A 15,457-nucleotide genomic window follows, 5' to 3' on the forward strand; every position below is an offset into this window, starting at 1 on the left:
GGCAGGTTTGCTGTGCGTAAGATGAGTATTCATAGTTTGACACATTCTAGCGTTCGCTGCCGTGTAGAGCTACACAAACCCACCTCTTCCTTTTCTCAGTCCTTTTACTAGCCTACCTTCATCACCTACACACACATCCCCTTGCAGTACCCACCACGTGTCTGTGTAAAGCTTACACAAACGCCATCGAAGCCCTGTAGATCTTGCCCCATAATGGCACTCCCAGACTGCCTGGCTACAGTCCCAAATCGTTAGGAATACATACATTTTCAAATAAGACAGAGATGACCAGCGTAATTTTTCTGACACAAAATCTGCGTTCATTTTTATAACTTTCTTAGAAAAATGTAACATTTCAAGTTCTGTTAAGACAGGCAGCTGAAGGCAGAAGGACATTTCAAGGCACAGAACATCAATAATCAACATTTAACAGTCATGGTAAGTATCCCAAAGGACATTCAACTTGCGTAAAAGCATCAGTGAATACTCTGTGGTCCAGCAAGAGCATTTTATACCAATCCCAGCTGTATGCAAAACCACAGCTAGCACAGGGAGTTATGGTCATAAATCTTAATTAAAAAACATCAAAAACAGCCCCCAGGAACTCCCAGATGTTTCCTGGAAATGTATCAGCATGAAAGCAGGCAGAACTGTGTTAAAAGTAGTCCGTAAGCCTTTTAAAGATAGTTTGTCCAGGAGTACTGGAGTGGTTCCCTTACTTACAGTAGAGAGGATGCCCAGTACAAAACCAGGAAGAACGTAGTAGGTTCATCCACTTGCATATGAGGGAGATGAGGGAGAGAGGAAAGGAAAATGTACAGGAATTACAAAGACCCAGTGCTTAACATGTTATTAGAGATCTTCTGGACTTACTCCAGGAACCCCTCTGCCTAACCTTCAGGGAGGCAAAACAAAAGCATAATCACATCCTCTCTTATTTGCTCAGTAGCAGGTCTTGTGCCATCAGAACAGACATGGGAGTAGTGTAAGGCTGGACTGGGTGAGGGAGGTGTCCGTTCTGTTGCAGATGAGGACCTCAGTATGGATGTGGGGCTGCCTTGCTTGGGTCAGGCCACTGCGGAGAGGCATCCTGTGGATCAATTGGCTCATAGGTGCTGCGATCCTGGCCTGCACGGGTGAGACCTGAACAGAAAGGGAAGAGAACAAGCTTGAAAAAAAAATAAAAAGCACAAAAATTGAATCCTCTAGAAGAAACAAAAAGCTCAGGAGCATACCATGTTGGCTACTCTACCAGCTCCCCAGTACCTGTTCCGTGACCTTCAGTATACAGGCAGGAGGTAAGAAAACATCCTTCCAACAAAAGCAAATTAGCTGAGGTGTATTTGAACATGCCCCTTCATCCCCCAAGAAGCACTTTTAGCCATGGGGCTGTTTAGAAAGCAAAACTTGCAATAATACATAGCAGCATAGCAGGCTGCTGTAATAGCATATTTCAGCAAGATCAAGTTTATGAGATGAGTTTATGGTAAAATCAATGGATCTTGCAACAAACAGAAGCAGCAGGAACCATGGCTAGCTGACAGCATGGACTTAAGTGCATGATTCATTTGTGAACCACTCTTCCAACAACCCAGCTATGTCTCAAGTGTGCCACACCATGGCACTAAATTTGAATCCAGCAGTGCTCCCAGTTGCACTATGAACAATTTGTCCATGGTACAAGACTAGTACAAAAATCACATATCTTTCCCTGTTTATCCCCTGAATAGTAAAGATACTGAAAATGTGCTTGGACAGCTCTCTATAGGCCAGGCATCTGCCATGGCTAGAAATCTACCCGAATCAAAGGTGGGTCTCAAACCACAAGAGGCTCGTTCTATGCAGCAAGGATGCTGCCAAGCTGAAAAAGAAATTCTGTTTCAAAAGAAAATGAGAGAGGACCAGAGAAAACACAGCACAGTTAAGTTTAAGAGGAAAATGCCAGATATTAAGAAAATGAGAGAGTTTGTCAGCCACATTCAACAGAAAACAGCACAGAGTTCATACTGAGCATTGTGAGAAAGACAGTTCAGAAGATATGAAGCTGCAGAGTGACTGAATTCCAACCTATGCCTAGGAAAAGACTCTTTGACAGCATGTCTGTGTTGGAATAGTGTGGTAAAAAGGGAGAATACTCTCAAGTTCTAAGCAAAGGGTGGAAAAAAATCAGTCAATCCTTAATGATACCTATACTTCCTGTGGGATAAAGACATTAAATCCCAGTTATGAGCAGTCAGCAGCTCATAACTTGGTGCAAACACAGCCCACATCAGGATACCACAGTTGTCACACAGGCCTTCTGACATGGCCAAGACAAATCTGCCTGGCATTTGCACAAGCAGCTGATGGAGAAGACATCCACATTCCACTATCAGAGATGCAAATAGCACATAACACCCTGAAACCACCATTTTCCTTCAGTGGCAGTGCAAGTATTCACCTTCACAGGAAGCCTGATATTGCTTTGGTGCTAGCAAAGAAAGTAAGTGACAGTTTTCAACCACTGCAATGTCAGTTACACTATCCTTTGTCCTGCACAGCCTCAGGAAGGAAAAAAAAAGCTAACTGTGCCAAGCTGCTGGTTTTACCAAGGGTGTACTCCCATGCAGCAAACAATCCCTGGCAGCTGTCCCACTATGAACTAGCACCAGGCATGCTTGGCAAAGAAGCTGAGAACATCCAGCCACAGCCCTTCTCTTGGGCAAGGATGCCACATTATCACTAGCAACTACAACCAGGAGAAAAACAAGTGCCTCCAGGCAAAGTTGCATGAGGTGAACATCAGTCCCATTTACCAGGTGAGGAAACAGAAGTCCAAAGTATTCAAGATAGCTAGGAGATGAGACCCACATACGCAGAGATAGGAAATGCAGCCTCTTTCCCTCATAGGCCTAATCCAGCTATACAGGATGCTGCCTTTACTTTCCCCACAGAAGGAAAATAAAAGGTTGACAAAGAGGGAAGGACACCCAAAGGCTTCCAACAAGCCCACACAAATGCAGGAGGTGGAACAGCAGAAAAACCCGAGTTACACTGAGTAAGGGTGACAGCAGTTGTGTCAATACCATAATGGGCAAAATTGCTATCAGACGAGGACTCCAGGTCTGCAAGGGAAGAGGAAGAACATAAATTTAAGGACTAAGACATGGCAGGACCACAAAAGAGGAAAACAGACACGAGAAAGAGAAGGACCATCTGCCTCCCTGGAAAGGGGGACATGATCCAGCTGCACAAGGCTCAGGCTGAAGGGTACAGAGTAGAAAGCAGCCTTCTCTAACACCAGAGGATGTGGAGGCAGAAGAAGCATCCTACCTATGTTGAAGGTGTACTCTCCTCCACGCTCCCGGTACATCTGATACACAAAATAGCAGGACGCAGGTTTAAGGAGGAGGCTGAAGATCGCCATGCCTATACTGAACCGCTTCACATCAGTCAAAGAATCATTTGAAGGGTAGAAGACAGAGACGTGAATGATGTCTGTCAGGACTGTGAGCAGCAGGCCAGTCAGGAACTGGAAGGAAAGAGAGAACAGGACATAAGCTGAACAGGAGATTAATCACTAGGAGTAACAGTGAGTTACAGGGTCTATTTGCTGGAAAATCTGCATTCACACAATCATGTCTTCACCCCAGTATCACACATTTCTAACCCTTGACACTGATCCCAGGTAAACAGATTCCTAAAGTGTACACTCTCATGTGTCATGCATTTTCTTCACATCCGTTACACACCTTCTCATGATATGTTCCAGGGCTGTTCATTTTTGCTTGCCAATCTCTTCAATGATCAGAGAAGGGATTTATAAAGCCCCTCTAACTCACGCATACTAAGCACTGAGCCCTCTTCTGACATTAAAAAAAATCACAACAGCAGGTAAAAAATAAGAATTATATATTCCTTACCCCTGAGAAGCAAAATAACAGATACTGAGTGCTTCTCACCACAGTTTATAGTGCTTAAGTAAAATCCAGGCTCTCTTGGGGTGGGGGGAAAAAGTGAGTTTGACTTGTTGACTGCTATATTGGGAACAGCTGAAGATCATCACTGATTCAAAGGAGCTGTTTCTGCCCTCCACCCTCTCCCTAAGCAGCTGGGTTGAGGCAAATACTCTCACACTCACCATCATGATGGCATCAAGGGAATCTCGCTGCACAACAGCCCAGATCCCCACTGCAAGGATACTGAAATTTCCCCAGGCATAGGAGGCTGGAAACAAGTGATTCATGCATCCCCTGCCAAACAAGACAAAAAAACAGCCCAAATTCACAATAAGCCTGCAATAGTGTTTGAATTTATCCCTCCCATATAAACACTTGGGCTTAGGATCTTGTACAAGGCATAAATGGGGAGTGCTGATTCCCCCAAAACATCCTGTACCTACTTGGAAGGAATACCCTGTTCTCACCCAGGTCAGGTACTCACCACACTGTAAGCAGCCAGTGTACCAGAATGATGGCCTGTGGAAAAACAGAGAGGAAGACAGGTCAGCAAGTTGGGAAAACTGGGGGAAGATTGATGTGAAATTACACTGTCTTGTCACCAAGAGTGCCCTGGACCCATGAACCACTGCAGAAAGCTGGCTTAGCGACTGGGACAGTGAAGACAAAACCATTTTTCTCTGCTTCTGTTGCTGAGTATTTCCTGTGGTGCTACACTATAGTCATTCATTACTGTTGTCATCTCTGTTGACAGTTGATTCAGGCCGACTTAGTCTGTCTTAAATGCATTATTGATTTTGGAACTCCACAAGAGTTCGTACAGAAAGCAGGCCATCTCATTCACACTGTGCTAGCAGTTTGTACATGACCAGTTTGGCATCCAAGATGTCCAGGGATAGTCAAGATTGAAGCTTCCAGCAATTTTGTTGTAGTCCTCTGGAAATCCTCCTTTTACCTCTTTCCAGCATGTTAAGAACAGTGGCTTAACCTTGCTGCAATATTAACAGACTTAAAGGTATCTTCTAAGAGCCAAAGGACCTGATCCTGCCATAGCACGCAGCTCTTTTCATCCCCAGCGAAGCGACCAGGACCCAAATTCTGGCAATGCCCTAAGCAGCACTAAGATCATGCTATCAGAGATTCTGTACTTTTTCAGGTGGCTGTAATGATCCTGATCCTTGTGCTGCTCAAGGCAACAAATCCAAAAAGAAAGCATTTCCCTGCAAGAAGTCATGCAAGGATTCTCTTCACGAGCACTTGACATTTCCGTAACCAAGGAGATATACTCTACACACTTATTAAAACAGCAAATGGGAACAAAAATATACCGCTTCACTCTTTTCTATACATATATCCATGTGTTTGCTTGCTTTTGAACCCACAGGCCAATTTCAACCATGTTTGACAATGGGAGATGGCTCTTATATGTCTGCTCTCTAGGCATGTATGGAAACGGTAATATGGCAGGCAGGGACTGTTAGCAGCTTCACGGGGGAAAGGCTGAAGCCAGGACCCAACTCTGTTACGTATCAGAGGATCCACGGGAAGCAGGCATTCTTCCATTTTCCTGTCTGTGAGAAAGGCTCCAATTGGCATTTATGCTGACTTTGGTAAAAAAACAAACAAACAAACAACATAAACCACCAAAACCACTCTGAAACATGCCTGCCCCCCTCCATATATACACACACAATTGGGAAATAAGTAGAGAAGGGCTAAATGACTTGCTTCACGTGGGAAAGCTGTATGCAGAGAGGAGCATTAAGACACTAAAAAATAAATATATTTAAGTTCTCCTGACATCTTGCTATGTTTATTGGCTCAAAACCTCTACCCCTGCTCTAACTCCACACAGAACTAGTTGCTTAAAGTGGATTAATAACCAACAAAGCTGTGACAAGTGAAGCAGAGCCAGGAAATCAAGAGGAGCGATGCATCTGCTGTGGCTTGTACTGTTCTGCTCAGATATCACACTGTAGATGTCTGATGATAAGACAGAGCTCTCGCTTCACTGCAGTACCCCCAGCATATCTGCTGTGCGTTCACCCTGAGAAGCACAGACTTGTCGTAACTTCAAACGCTGCTTAAACAGATTTTTAATAACGATATATTTTTTTAATTGCTCATGAAAGCCTACAAAATACTTCACCACCTCCTGCTACTTCCCCTCCTCCCGAATTGTACCACAGAGACCAGGCAGAAACTGCTAATCAGTAAAATACAACATGTTCCTGGGTAAGAATGGAGACATGCAAATAGCATTTACTCAAGAGACTATCACAGCATCAGGGAAATTCTTAATTAGGTAGTATTTAATTGCATGTTACATACCCGCAAGACCCCTCAAGGCTCACCAGTTAACATAATTAATGCATTTTTTTTTTTTTTTAAAGCTGTCTAGATCAATATTGCAGTTATTAAATTACGAAGCATGCTCAGTCACCAGCACAGAGTCAGGTAAATGAGGGATGATAGCGTGGGGGACTGCATAAAGATAAACGTAACATCCCCTCCTAGCTATTAGCCTGAGTTATCTGACAGTTCTTCAGGGCACTATGGAATTTGCTGATGGTCTAGGTTTGCTTTAACATAGAAAATGTAGCCTTAATGAAAGGGATTTAAGGCTACCGTCACTACAGGAGATTAGGTAATTTGCAGGCAGTCTCCTGATAAGACAAAAATTTACTTTATTTCCATGTGTTCAAGGAAATCTATCCATGCCTAAGAAGGGCATACATTATTTCTTTAGAGAAAGAACTCCTAAGAGCTGAACTAGTGTTGAGGGCAGTAAAATATGAGGGGTAGAAACTTTGTGCATGTCTCTTCGGGGCAAGATGATGATGATCATGTGTTTCAAAGCATCCCATCACGGCGAGCTGAGAGGAAGTTCAGGCTCTTCTGCAAACCCCAGCATGTGATAGAACTAATTGCCAAGTATAAAAAGATTCTGGGTCTCATTAGATAGGAAACTCTTGGGAACAGGAACTCGTTCCTTTAAACAGGCTTCAGCACAGAACCTAGCACGAGGTTGAATTTTGCCTAAATTAAGACACCATGGCTCCAGATTTTCTTGCAGTATCTAACTTTCTTTTCAAGAGTGATCTCATCTACTCTGATTTATATTCATCTGAGGATATACTACCCCAAATATAGATCTGAGTGACCACTATTACAGAGTAATTATGAGTGGTTAAGCAGTGAACAGATATCCTTAGACGGTTGTACAAGCCAGCTGAATTTTGAGCAGACATATTTGATCTACTTTTGAAATTAGCTTTGCTTTGAGCAGGAAGTTGAACTAGGTGACATACAGAGGTTTCTCCTAATCAAAATCATTTTACAATTCTGTGGCCTAGCATGTAAAAACGCCTGAAATGAAAACGTACATTTTCAGGCACATGCATTGTAGGACATCGGACAAGCTTGATCAAACTTGGTATGTCAAGGTTCAGAACAGTTACTGCAATAATCGTAGGTGTCAAACATTCACTGACAAAATAAGCACTGATACTAGAGCTGAGCCAGTAGATGCTGTTCCATGGGTGTATTCCCCATCTGCAAGTAGCTTAGAGAGGGACCTCAAAGCTAAAGCATTGCTGTGTTCTGGCACAAACACAACTCAGTCACGCAGTTTTCTTGGAGCTCTTTTCTTTCATGAGGCTCATCTTTTTAATCTCATAGAAACTGTATGCAGTTAATGTCAACGAATAGCAGCAGCATGTGTTATTCCCAGTCCCTTTCCAAAGAAGAACCTTTCCCACCTTTGTGATGTGTTTCAGAGAAGCAGCCATAACTCAGGCACAGTACAAAGATGCAGGTACAATTATTAACTCACTGTGCTGCAGACCTTCAGCCCCAGAGCAGTACCAGCTGATTTGACAAAACTACTTCTTAATGCTGAAAATAGTTTGTCCAGGTGAAGGTCACTCTTACCCAGGAAGAGATTAGGGAATGGTTGCCCAAAACCAGAGAGAGGCAACGTTTTAGCTATGTTGTCATGGTGACTCATTCATTCAGGAACTACGTCTGTTTTCTGCCTCCCATGGTGGAACATGCATTTCACTGGCAGAGTTTTTTTTAATTAGATGTAATTTTTCACTGCTTTAGCACAGGGGAAAAAAAGTTAAAAACCAGAGCAGCACACAAGACCTTTTAATCTTCTAGTGCTCTGGGAATCGCACTGTAGTTGAAATTTGTCAATGCAAAATATCAGCCCCTTTCCAGAATGCGATGTAATCCACATGACAGGCCTTAAAAAATCCGTTTGCTTATTCGCCTCTAAAAAGGGAAGTCATTTCTCTCTGTGAGCTATTAAGAGGGGGAAAGATGATTGTATGAACTCTCGGCTTTCATTTAGCACATTTGCCTGAAAGCCTTCCTGTACGAAGCTGAATTCCTAACAGCAGCCGAGAGAACGCTGTCCTGCCCACCTGCAGGCAGCCTGCTCCAAGGCTCTCACCTCTCACGGCTTTGTGAATCAATAGCAGCCAAAGCCTGACGTGATCCGTGATGCTTTCTTTCATTCCTCAGGCAAAGTTTTAACCAAAGAAGGCTCCTGAAACCTGCCATACCAGACAAGAAACACAAAACAGGGAAGCTGGGAAAAGGGACACGTGCGCCTGGAAGTCTCAGGGATCTAAACACGTGATAAAAGGAGGGAAAATAGAGGAAAATTTCATTTGCCTCGTATCAGAGAGGCCTTCAATATCAAACAGCAATGTCAAAAGCAAACAAGCGATTTTTGCCTCCTACAGCTTCTCTGCAAAGATGTGCTTCTTCCTAAAGTTAAAATTTAATGCAACCGTGAGAAGTCCCTGATTTCCCATTTCTGTCTACAAATATCTAAGGAAATTTTAAGATTACTCCCATTCAAGCCCTCCCCACCCAAAACCAGAAAAGCAACTCCTATCATCTATGTGCTGATAACCTCAAAACAAATGGGATCGCCTTCCTAAGGCATTTTGCCTGACAAGCAGAAACTTCGCCTCCTCAGGCTCTAGTGTTTATCCTGGATTAGTCCTGGTCAGCTGATCTAGAAACCTTCAGGGGGACACAAGTTTTAGGGACACACAAGTTTTAGGGACACGAGCTAGCAGGCAGCTGCCCCAACCCACTCCTCGGCCACTCCAGCAGCTGCCCTAAAGAGACAACTCGGAGTCATCGCCTGCCGGCCTGGGTGACCGAGAGCTTTTGCAGCGTTGACCCGCGTGAGGAAGAAGGCTCAGAAATCCCCTTTTTTCCTCCTCAAAGCCCTCCACAACCCACCAGGCTCAGGGCTGCTGTCTCGCCAGAGGGCGGCGGCGCCGAGCGCCCACTCCCCGGGCTCCCCCCACTGGTTACCCCAGCAGGAGCCTCCTCACCCCCGGCCTCCTCCTCCTCCTCCTCCTCCTCCTCCTCCTCCTCCCTTCGGCCTCCTCCGCCCCGGGGAGCCCGGCAGCGGCTCTGCCCCTCTCCCCCGTACCTTGAGGCTGACGGCAGGCAGCTCCATGGCCGCGGCCCGCCCGCCCCGGGACTCCCGGCGGCGGGGCCGCCTCCCTGTGGGGCCGGGCCCGGGGCCGCCCAGAGGAGGGCGGCGGGGCGGGAGGAGCGGGGACGCGGCCTCGCCTCAGCCCCCGGGGCCGCCCTGTACCCGGCCCCACCACCCTTATGGCCCCTCCGCTATAGGGAAAGTAGGGAAAGCCCCGGCCATAGAGCTCCTTTGTAGGGTCTGGAGGGAGGTGGAGGCCTGGGCCCTGCCCCGCACCGCGCCCTCTGTCACACGAACGGGGATTTTGGAGGGTACACCTGGCATGTATTGAACACCGAGATCGAAAGCCACCACTATCTAGATGTGTGTTTGTTGGCTCCTAACATCCAGCCAAACAGTTCTTCCTGCTGGTTACATAAATAGCACCGCTGAGGGAAGGTTTGACAGCGTATTTGGGCTGTATGGAGTCACAGAATCATTTAGGTTGGAAAAGGGCTCTGAGATCATCTGGTCCAACAGAGTCTAAAGGCTAATAATGCGTGTTTAGGACTTAGAAGTGTCCTGGGGAAAGAGAAAGCTTTTGTGCGCCCACCAGTGCTGTGACAAAAAAAGGAGTGAGCAGTGCCAAAGATGCCCTTAATGGACACCAATAAAAAATTGCAGCATGCTGGTTGTACTCGGCTGTGTCACACAATAACCGTGTCATGTTCGGGTCAGTCTTTGTGGTCGAGTGCTGGAGTCTCTAGCCACGTAGCTAGGACAGCTGGCAGGTATTTAGCTGGTTTCTTTGGCCCTAGATTTTTCCCTAGAACAAGATGACTGATCTCTGTGCCAAAGCCTGGTGAAATCAGGAGCTTTCCGTGCCTTGTTCTGAAAGAAAGCTTTTCCAATTTTAGAGCTGGTAAGTAAGTGACCAACACAAGCCCCTGTGGTATAGCTATACCTTTTTTTTTTTTTTTTTTTTCTCCTGCCCTGTTCATAATAGCAGTCTTCTCTCCAGGGATGGCAATGAGCTAAGAGAACCAAGAAGTAAGGGTGACACCTCTCAAACCCTCCTTTCCTTGCCCAGTGTATGTTTTACCTGTCTGCAGTGTAAGAACAAGACATTTTACTTGGTCAATTGTAATTTACTCTTACAGAAAAGATGGGGCCTCTCAGGAATGAGCGAGGAGTCAGAAGTTCATTGCAGAAGCTGAATGTGGAAATGTTATGAGTCACCCTTCACTACCATTTCCAGTTCAAGCAGTGCAGTGCAAGGTTACGTACCAGAGTCATGCAGTGTTGAATCTATACTCAAACATTCACACAAGCCAAAAACAAGCCCTGTCTGACCTGTCCTTCACTGCATCCTGAGTCCTGTTGACTGCTAATATACAGCACATTTGAAGATCTCCCAAGGCAGAATATTAAATGCTAAAATCACATAATCTCTAAAATGCTAAACAGAAAAAGCAGTAGAAAAAAAAAAGACTCAGCTCAAAACATTAGTAAAAATAAGCCACAGAAGTCCCTCCCAGAAATCTCTTATTGTGACACTTTACAAGATGAAAGATTGAAATATAACTCATCTATTGCCACATCAGCTGTGACTTCATTTACATTTCTGTGTCCTGCAGGGAAGCCCTGCCTCTATTCACAGAAGTACTGGTATCAAATGGGATCAGTGCTAATTGTCCCAGTGATGTTGAGGACTGGATTTTACCCTAAATGGCAAAAAAAAGATTTGACATCTGGGGAAAAAAAAGAAAAAAAGAAAAAGAAAAAAAAAAGGATAAAGGATAAAGAGAGAATTGAATATCCATATTGCTGGCTCAGTGTTTGGGTACAAGCTGCAATAGAGATGCCCTTCTACCAGGAGAAGTATCTAGCAAGGGAATATGGTTTGTTCTAATGACAAATTCCACTGTTAAGCAGCAGCCCAGTTTAAGTATAAGCACTTATACTTCAGATGCAGCACTTACACTGTTCAGATGCAGCAGTTTGTGGGTGTCTTTACTCCATTCAGCATTCTCACTTGTTCTGAGTGACACAGGGAGTCTCATTATCATTTATGCAGTGTGAGCCATAATTTGGATTGATGTGACTGCTATTTAATGCAAAGCATTCATTTCCCCTTGTACAATAAAAGCACTTTACTTCATTTTGTTCATCAATGTATTGTGCAATTAATTCAGCCCTGCTTATTATATCCTGGGCTTGCATGTCATGGACTCAGGGGACTTAGAAATGTCTTAATGATCTCATGGATTTGAAAACAATGAGAGCTATGATAGACATTATGCATTTGCACGTCTCTCACACCTACCTGATCTGTGGGTTAGTTGTTTTTTATCTCTTCTTTGCTTTGCTTGTACCTTGTAAATTGCCTCTCCGTGTAACCTGCTGCCTCTGTTCCCTTCCCTAGGCTTGATAACTCAAAGCAACGTAAACATGGTGAGAAAGATAAGCAGCAAGTTAAAGAAGACCTGCAGGGAGAAGCAGACATCCCCAGGAGACTGGAAACAGGATACGGAGATTTTCCTAACTAGAAGACTGATTTAGGTGAGTTCAGCTCACTGCACCTAATATCCAGCAATTAGCTGCTTTACGCCAATTGTATTGGTAGTATTTCTTGTGTAGACCAAGTAAAAACCTAATACACAGCTGACTCCCTTCCTGGCAGCATAAAAGTGAGGCAAATCAGGCAGAAATATTTTCCTTGCATCTTCAGGACACTGTGCCTTTGGTGTGCAAGGTGATAGCAGTTCTGTGGGGAAGTAAGGGCATTAACACAGTTCCTCCTGCTGTACTTATCTGGCCGATGGAGATAGAGACAAGCTCTCCGCTCACAGTTCTGCCTTGTCACTCACTAGGGGTCTAGTCTGAAGGTGACTAATGACTGCAGCCACAGCCGCCGTGGTGTCTTTGAGTTGTGCCCTGCCTGCAGAGCCAAGAGCACTGAAAGCATGAGCTCTGCACAGATGCATGTAGTTTCAACAGAGCCTTTCTGAATAAGCAGGGAGTGAGGACATATAGAAGTCCTGGCTCTGCAAATTTAGATCCCAGAGGGAAATCAGCAAGCAGAAACATCATTTGGATCGGAGGGGACACTGAAGACATTTTGTTACGCTGGGAGGAACTTCACTGTAAAACAGTCTATGGCGACATTATGTAGGGAGTGGGGAGGATTACCCTAATGTGGTATCGTGAAAGATAGGATTAAAAAGTCCCTTCTAATCTCAGCAAGGAATTGCTACTCCTGTTTTTCTAAAATCTAACTTGGAATCTAATTGAGGGACTACTGGTTTTAACTGGCCCTCTAGAAGAATTGCCATATCAGAAATGAGTTTATGGGGTACTTGTGGAACTGTTGTACTCAGAACGTTCAAAGAAAAAACCAGCCCTCGTTCTTTCTGATACAAAATGTGAAAGCAATGTTTTCTATGGGCTTTATGTAGGAGAGTCTGACTGGCATAGATGTGAACAATTTAGTATAGGATGGGTTTGAAATTGAAGCACTTTCACACGCTGTGGATTGACAACACGGTAATTACTGGGGGAGGGGGGAGAGAGGGGGTTTCAATAAAACACCCCCAAGCTAAAATGAATGCAGACTATTACAGACCTGAGACAGAATGATTCCCAAGTGTTTTAATTTGTGCTTCCCTTCCTCGTCTCCCTTGCAGTTATCATTTTGGCAACTGCCAGCAACATCCCTGAGATTCAACACCATTCACAGAGCAGGCAGCTGCTGAGATGATTATGTCAAATCAGCACGCTGTCCTCTCTTTTCCATGTCTAATGATTCTCACCCTTGGAGAAGTGGTTTAAAATGATGTATACCCCTCGGACTCATTGTGAGGCTCCTAACAGCGGTAGCTATAGAGCAGGAGTTTGGGTGTGACTGTCACTCACCTTACTTGCATGCATGTACCGCAATTAACTTTCAAAAATATTCCACAGAGCCCTGCTATGGCTGTTTTGGGCCTGATCCAAAGTCCTTTCAAAACAATAGTAAAATCTTCTAAGAGAATTAAGCTCTCTGGGGGCAGTAGAGAAGCTGACTTTGTGTGAAATCTTAATTTGAGTTTCTCAAATGATCTGTTGAGAAGAACGTATAAAACAAGATTTGCTTGACGTTTGTCTCTCTCTCTTACTCAGGACTAATGCCCCCAAAGGCAGAATTGTCACTGACTGCATTGCAACTGGTAGATACTGGGAAGGAAGGAAGGGGAAAGTTGCTAAATGTAACCTAGTGATAATATCACTGCAACTGCTGTCATGCCCCTGAGACAGCACAGAGCAGCACTAAAAAGCTTTCTGATGCTCAGAAGTGGGTTGGACTTGCTGTTTTTACAAATGTTGCCCTAGGGTTTTATGTCATGAGCTTGTCTTGTGTTTTACATCTTGGCATGTTATTTACTCAACAGCTTTCCTTTGCACTGCAGTTGTGAAGTCAGTAGTTTATCTGGCAGATACATAAATCAGGTTGTCTGATTCTTTTCGCACTGCTGTGGCAGTGCAGCATGCACACAGACCACTGCTGCTCACCCCTTCTGCTTCACCTCTGCAACATCACATTTTGATTCAGAAAGAATGAGTCTTGGTCATGAGCTCTCTTTCTGAAACTCCAATGTGAGCAATCAATCCAATAATCCTGTGACTTGATTCATTATAATTAACTCCATTTTCACTGTCCTTAGACATTTAACTAATCCCACCAATTAAGAATCAGCTGTCCTTTATGTTCAGTTAATAGCAGACCTGAAGCAGAAGAAGCAAGAGGTCCCCTGTTGACATCTAAAAGCTCTGGCTCAAAATTCATACTTGCTTGTATTGCACGTGATTTGCAACATAGTTGTGTTCAAAACATTGCCCAGGATCCTACAAGGATTCTTGTTATATATGGGGCAATGAGTACCTGCATCACCGAGGATAAAGATCCCTGCAAAATTTCCAGCTTTGCTTTTATTTGCACTCATCCATCACAGACCTCAGCTCTTATATTGGAAAGTGCTGTGGTATTAAAACCTGGCTTTGACAAAGACTGTGCATGTGGTTCTCATTGGTGTCACACAGCCTGGGGTTTGAGAGCTCTGCAATTGACTGTGATCAATTAGGGCCTTTTTCCCTTTATGCTTTCACTGACAATAGCACTGGCAGTACCACCCACTATTCTGCATCTGGGCTGAGGGAGGGGTTGCATTTCTCTCTCTGGCTTAACAAATTGCATCCTTGCTGTCACGGCACAGAGCTGGAGCCAAACTACCTTTATTTACTCCTAATTTGGGGGTTGAGATTGTAAAGCTGTAAGTAAAAATCTAAACAGCTGTGGCCAGATGAGCGTCAGGTTTTGCCTAAACCCTCCTTTACAGATTCCTCTGCTAGTGCATCTCCTAGCAGTGCAGGTGGATGTGGGTCAGAACCACTACTGTATTCATAGCATATCTCTGTAGCCATGACTGGGCACTCATATTAGAGGCATAAACCATTATGCTAGCAGCATCCGAGTGAATACACAACGCAGAGTAACACTACAACAGAAAGAGAGTGCAAAATGGAGGTTTGCCTCCCCTAATGGAACATGGGGGGATTTGAGGGAGCAGCATAAAGAGGATTCTGACCAAAGCACCAGGATTAATATTTCTACTCCTACACAAAGTGCTGTAAACATCCAGGTTATGGAATTTAACATTTAAAAGGCTTCACAGCTGTCTCCCACCAGAAGCCAGGCTGCTGGGGATGACAACAGTAGAAAAGAACATCTTTACCGATTAACACTATTCCCATATAACACAGGTAGCCCACGTTGTCTTGATATATCAATGAAGTCAGTAGTTACTTAGTAAATTTAGAGTAGTTTTAAATATCTGGATAGCTACCAGGCAGAAATAGACAGCTGCAATTTGAGTGAGGATACTGGGCAGCCTAAATACCCAGTTTGGGTAGAGAAATTTTTCTACCAAGTGACACAATTGCTCTGTTTGATTACCTGAAGTTATCAGTGCTACCCGCTGGCCAGCTCTCCTGTAGGCCCTTCTGGCTCCTGCCCCATCCTTAGGTGCAGTGAAAG

At 44.4% G+C, this 15,457-nt stretch overlaps 1 protein-coding gene across 4 annotated transcripts; it reads right to left on the reverse strand.

Moving 5' to 3' along the window:
* Window positions 1-297: 297 nt before the first annotated feature.
* Window positions 298-15,405, reverse strand: AGTRAP (angiotensin II receptor associated protein). 4 transcript variants are annotated; one of them, XM_084495257.1, is made up of 7 exons: window positions 9,633-9,685; window positions 9,400-9,473; window positions 4,423-4,457; window positions 4,121-4,232; window positions 3,313-3,511; window positions 3,066-3,104; window positions 298-1,143 (listed from the first exon to the last, which is right to left on the reverse strand). In XM_084495257.1, exons 2-7 carry the CDS (start codon window positions 9,424-9,426, stop codon window positions 1,037-1,039), a joined length of 519 nt encoding a protein of 172 aa, XP_084351383.1. In that variant the 5' UTR covers window positions 9,427-9,473; window positions 9,633-9,685; the 3' UTR covers window positions 298-1,036. The 4 variants fall into 4 exon arrangements, with proteins under 4 accessions (XP_084351383.1, XP_084351386.1, XP_084351385.1 ...); XM_084495260.1 differs by lacking the exons at window positions 9,400-9,473; window positions 9,633-9,685 and adding an exon at window positions 15,377-15,405; XM_084495259.1 differs by lacking the exon at window positions 3,066-3,104.
* Between the last annotated feature and the right edge of the window lie 52 nt (window positions 15,406-15,457).

Source organism: Aythya ferina, assembly GCF_964211825.1.
Source record: "Aythya ferina genome assembly, chromosome: 21".
Classification (NCBI taxonomy): domain Eukaryota; kingdom Metazoa; phylum Chordata; class Aves; order Anseriformes; family Anatidae; genus Aythya; species Aythya ferina.